Source organism: Schistocerca americana, chromosome X (genome assembly GCF_021461395.2).
Source record: "Schistocerca americana isolate TAMUIC-IGC-003095 chromosome X, iqSchAmer2.1, whole genome shotgun sequence".
NCBI lineage: Eukaryota > Metazoa > Arthropoda > Insecta > Orthoptera > Acrididae > Schistocerca > Schistocerca americana.
Window position 1 is genome coordinate 922,168,257 of NC_060130.1, and position 6,048 is coordinate 922,174,304.

At 42.1% G+C, this 6,048-nt stretch overlaps 1 protein-coding gene across 1 annotated transcript; it reads left to right on the top strand.

Moving 5' to 3' along the window:
• The first annotated feature begins 1,387 nt into the window (after window positions 1–1,387).
• LOC124556399 (protein PELPK1-like) lies at window positions 1,388–2,629 on the top strand. The gene has a single exon (XM_047130361.1). It carries the CDS (start codon window positions 1,388–1,390, stop codon window positions 2,627–2,629), a length of 1,242 nt encoding a protein of 413 aa, XP_046986317.1.
• The last annotated feature ends 3,419 nt before the right edge of the window (window positions 2,630–6,048 follow it).

Here is a 6,048-nt window from a genome sequence, read left to right on the forward strand (position 1 = left end):
ATTATCTCCCTGCCGGGCAAATAAGAGTTACCTTTTTGCTGCTAAATTACTTAAATATGAGGTCCATGTTCAGTAAACAATATCTCAATGAACCCCGCCTCGCGAATTCTCCGACACAGTAACACAATACATTCTAGAGAATGAGTACGCTTCCAATTGTTTGCTGTAAACTACTTTCCCCGTTACCCGGTTATCAATTGGAACGGTGGTTCATACATAATGTTCTGATACTTAGCACTTCCATTCCATTTCCATAGTTGCTCAAATATGCGCATGCGAATGGCATTTTGATGCGCCTTGTAAGGATAGCCCCTTCACCAGTGATGAATTCATTTCGACTACCTATTCTTACAACTGCATCATAACTTACAAATTGTCGGAACTAAGGTAAGTTCACTCTTCTTCGACAACCTTTATTAATTTCGATTTCGTGGAATGCATGTTACGAGAGCAGCTCACACTTTACTCGTACACCCTCACTAGCAAAGTACAAACAGAAGGTGAGTACTAGCCACAGACTGCATCATATCTGTGGCAATTTTAAAAAGAAAAATTTGTCGTTTATTTTTGTTACGCGTTGAATTCTCTGTTTACTATTCAACTCAAGCTCAGAGGTGAAACCTACGCTATCTAATCAATATGCTGCTGTTGGAAAATACACTGAAAATGGTCACTTAATGTACCCATTGAGCTTAACGAAGAAGAAGAACTCAGGATCATTTTGAGACACTACAAGAAATACGTTTTACACGTATAATGCCTCAGAAGTGGCATGTTGGTCACTGCTCAAAATTCTTTCTTACTAAACTTTTACACTAAATGCTTTCTCAAGTAAGATCTTAACGAGCCCAACGTTCATTTCTGGTATGGCAGGGTTGTTGTAAAATCTCTTGGGAGGTACAAACCAGTTACGATCAGCTGGGTATTACTTGTTAGCATTCCTGTCTCCGCATTACAGTAATACTCTTTTCTCTCTTGTTTCAGATTTGATATGGAAACACGAGACGGGAGAACACTGCTACGTACAATGTCCTTCATTTCGTCTCGTGCACGAGCTCTGCGTCAGCGATTTGGATCTTCACAGCCGTCTCTCACGGACAACTGGGACACCGCATGCAATCAGGAGTACATCGACGATGATCCACGAGTTCCATCGCCTGATATCGGTGGATCAATGCTGTCACTACTAAACGAACCAGAGTCTACATGGCAAGAAGGAGAGGAAAAATCACCGGTTTTCCGAGCACAACGGTCAAAATCTCTCGACTCTCTCACTGCTATTTCAGTTGCTCCATTAAGTCCTCCTGCTAACTTACAACTACGTTCAGAGGTATTTGCAGCCACTTCACCGTCATCAAAAATACCACGTCCGCAGCCACCAAAACTCATGGAGCCATCTGTTCCAGCTTTCTCTGGACCTTTAATCCACGATTTCCCCCAGTCGCTGTCTCCAGGTTCCATTATCCCAAGAATCCCCGGGCCTCCTCCATCACCTCAAAAATCACCATCGACACTTTCAGCTCCAACTACTCCTCGATATGGTGAACCGTACTCTCCATTAACACCGAAATTTCCAGAAGCCCCAGTTATTCCAAAAATACCTGGTCCTCCTCCATCTCCTAAAGTTTCCAGACCGTCGACTCCTAAAGCAAAAGAACCACCTTCCCCAAAATTTTCTGAAGCTTCTATAATTCCAAAGATTCCAGGCCCACCTGTTTCACCCAAACACTCCCGTCCGACTACTCCAAAACAGAACGAAGGGATACTGGTGGACACTTCTAAACCTTCAGTACTGCAGCTGTCACAGAGTCATTCTCGCCCAGCATCACCACTCTTGAACGAGTTGTCTACGAAAGAAATAACAAAGAGTCCTAAATTAAGAGATCCACCAGCTTCACCGAGATCACCACAAAGAAGCGTGAAAAAGCCACCGGATGAATCAGTGCCAATTGATGAAGAACTCAACATAGCCATTCCGCCTACAGTAGCTGAGCATCCGCAGCCACCAAATCAGCTGTCTGTCGTATGTGACATATATGAGTCACCCAAGAGTTCTCCAGTTCGTAAGCCTTCAGTGAAACGACCACTCCAGCGGTGTTTGACTCTTCCGACAAAAGAGCGCGATGACTCAGAGTCGCTCCTAGCAACAATGCCAGAAAAAATTGTAGAAGATCCTGGTAAGATACCAGAAAGTGAGTCCTTCGACCAAGAGGAGAACAGAGACACAGTTGCTGATGGTTGTCTGCCTACACGACCGACCCTGTTCGACCTGCGACCGCGACCGAAGTTAAAGACCCAATGGTCGATGGACGACAGCCGGTCAAACAGAGTACCTGCAGGCGTCCCCTCAATGAAGCCAGCGGAGAAGCGCAGGCGATTTTTCATGCGTAAGCAGACCAACTCTGCTCCTGACTCTTTCGAGGGTCCCGGCCATCTCAGTATTAAACCGAAAGAGCATCACTCAGTCAGCTTCTGTTTGGGCAGCGTGAGGAAGTGTAGAGGATCTGACAGCTCCATACAGCCGCCTACACTTCCAACAATAAGTAAGTACGCTTTCAGTCTCTATACGATATTAATACTGCGTTTGTCCAGGCTGTACCTGCTTCATGTTCCCTTCCTGAAGATTTGAACTATGCTGACATACTGACTGAATAATAGTTTTTCATTCTCAATACGTGTTCATTCACTAATACCATAAGAAGTCTTATATAATTTTGCGTCTTATGTAAATATTGTGCTCCATGATTAGGTTATAAGCTTAGAGAATAATTTGGGAATGCCTCAAATTATTTTCGTCGCCTTCCTCTAACTGTTAAAGCATGTAATTTATCAGTAACTGTAATTTTATACGAGTATGATGAGTGCTTGTCAGGTATTGTGCAATATCTTTGTTACCATGATTCAGTTACAAAATTAAACGAAGTCGATGAAAAGTTGTATCGACATCCGCCACACACGGTAACGTGGCTTGTTTGGTGTAGATGTAGATGCGGATTATTCCTGTCAATTGCTACTAAAGATCGTCAGTTACCTATTATTTCTTAGAATCTTTATCAACTGCGTCATTTGCTTAAGTTCCATTAACACTGCAGAGACATGTGGGATTTACTTTGGAACTCCGGTACACAGACTGAAGATTATGAAAAGTAATGTACCATTCTATGACACTGCCATGCGACACAGTGTTAAAAACGCTTTCCATTATTAGGGTTTCCAGCGCTGGTCCTTATGAAATGTTGACTGTGAAACACAGCGTATAATGCAGATGTCAGTCAAATGAGAAAGGAAAAATATAATAACTTCATGTAAATCACTGAATGTATTGCCGTTTTGATGTTGTTGATCTACTGACATGCAGTTCTCCGTCCAGACCCTCTCATAATATTGCGTGCCACATTTTCATGGACAGTGGTTTTCAAAACTCATATTTGGTTTGCGGGCTGCTCAAATATTTACGTGGCCAGTCACGATAGAAATGAAGTACAGAGTGCAGAGTGATTATAAATCAGCCTTTAATTGTGAAATGGCAAATAAGTTACAGAAATTTTTGATACCGCACTGAATGCAGTATATGTTCTAGTTTTATTAATGAATGTTCAATGTGGATACCTTTATTAACACGACTATGTCCCATCTGTAATCAAGAAACATTTGCCTTAGGCGAGTCCTGAACATGTTCGATTGCGTGATGTGGCTTCTGCTCACCACATACCCGAACATTATACAGACTCACTTTACCGCAGGTATGGATGGTAGCTTCGTCACTGCAAACTATTGTATTTAGAAAATCATTTTCAGTCTGCAATTTTTACACATTTCTATACAAAACTTAGCATGCGTTTCTTTGTCACTTTCTCATAAAGCTTGCAACAGTTCGAATTTGTAGGGTTTGAATCACAGGCCTTTCCGTAATACCTTCCCCACTGAAACACTAGGCATATTCAGTTCTAAGCTGTCACACCTCTTTGATTTAACCAGAATACGAATGTAAGATATCCGAACTTGGTCAACTGCTGTGACGGAGACGGCTGACCGACCCTGATCCGACTTACTATGTGATACACAGCCAGTTTCGGTGAAACGATTGCACCGGTTAGTAACAGTTTCAGTTGGTGGCTTGCGATATTTAGTCCTGAATTGTCTCTGAGAAGTAGTAGCGAATTTGGATTAATGAAACTGTAAACAACACGGCGCACTGTCTAGACCGTTATAGTGCACTGCCGCTGTAACTGTTTCACTGCAGTGACAGTGGCAACTCAATATATAGTGTTTGACAGTGATGAAGATGATTAAAAGGAAAATGTAAAAGTGGTTGCAGATGACAAACTGTGCAACAAAACGGTCACTGTGGAAACACAACACATCATAAAAACCACACCATGTGGTAAAAAAATGAAAAATAAAAGCCCACTGAAGATGCTGCAACTGCAGTGAAACATGTTTGTTGGCTATGTAGGAACCATCACGATACACGTCTCATATAATTTAGAGAAACGGTGGAAAGTAAAGACAAAATATTTGACCCGAACTTAAACTATGTTCTTCCGGGATTCATGTCCAATCTCCTAACATCAGTACAGCTTCGTTCGGTAATGAAAAGTTAATATCTTTTATTTCGTTTCAGACCAACTAAGGAACACATGAAGATAACTATTTATTTTTCTTTTCCTTCATCTTTATTCAAAACTCTTTTTTATTCTAAAAATGAGGTCTTTTTCCCTCATGTGACCATCTGACTCCAGTTGTTTTTCTGTTTGTTTTATCTTTCTGAAAACCTTTCCCTTTCCCGTTTATAGTTTGTATTTGTCTCTGTGATGCAGGATCTCTTGTCCAAACAGAATTTCTTCTAAGACTTTTTCTCTTACTTTTTAACCCTTCTTCTTTGTCTGTTTCCTGTTTTCGAGGAATGAGTAAATCTTCTTTGTTAAATTGACTTCTTCATTCTTTTTGAGGTTACAACACGGCTTTCTCTGCTATGGCCGTTATGTTAGGACAGAATGAGTACATTTCCTTATTTGGTCTCAAAACCCAGTTGTCCTCATTGTTCTTGATGGACCTAATATTCTTCGCAAGAGTCTTCTTTCCTTCTTTTACAAATCGTCTGACGCCCTTTTAACAACCATATACGGGCCTAAGTAGTATTTCTGACCAATAGAAGACTTTCGGTTTTACAATTTTATTTTAATGCCTTAATTTAAAATCTTTTAAAGAACTGTTTTCTATTCTACAGATTTCTCACGTTCATTGATGTTCTTTTCAGTTTTTCCGTTTTGATTTTTTACTGTGCAGATTTCTCACGTTCATGTTTAGGGAGCGATCGAAACGTTTCCGACGGATGTGGTTGCTGAAGCGTATATGAAACGTAGCTGATTTATAAGCACCGATACGTCGACAAGGGATTTGTATCGTATTCGTGTCTTTCCGACGTGCGTGCGGTAAATTTGGAAACGTGAACCAGGGACGTTATTACCAAATGCGTCGCCGGCCGGAGTGGTCGAGCGGTTCTAGGCGCTACAGTCTGGAACTGAGCGACCGCTACGGTCGCAGGTTCGAATCCTGCCTCGGGCATGGATGTGTGTGATGTCCTTAGGTTAGTTAGGTTCAAGTAGTTCTAAGTTCTAGGGGACTGATGACCTCAGCTGTTAAGTCCCATAGTGCTCAGAGCCATTTGAACCATTTGAACCAAATGCGTCCAAACAGGACCAAGGGGCTGTCATTCTTTCCTTGGCTGCCGAAGGACAAACATCGGTAGATGTCGATCGGGGAATGGAGAATGTGTGTGTGTGTGTGTGTGTGTGTGTGTGTGTATCTATCTGTGTGTCTGTGCGTCCTGGAGGGCGGGGGGGGGGGGGGGGGGGCGGAGGCAGCATGTCTCTCGAAAATATCCTTTGTGGAAAACTGCGACGAGGGGTGCTGCTGCTTCATGATATCGTATTTCCCCACATGGTAAATGTCGTTACTCCTAAATTACGCCAATTCAAATTGGAGACACTCGATCAATCGCCCTACAGTCCTGATCTCTCTCCAAGTGATTATGACTTAAAAAAG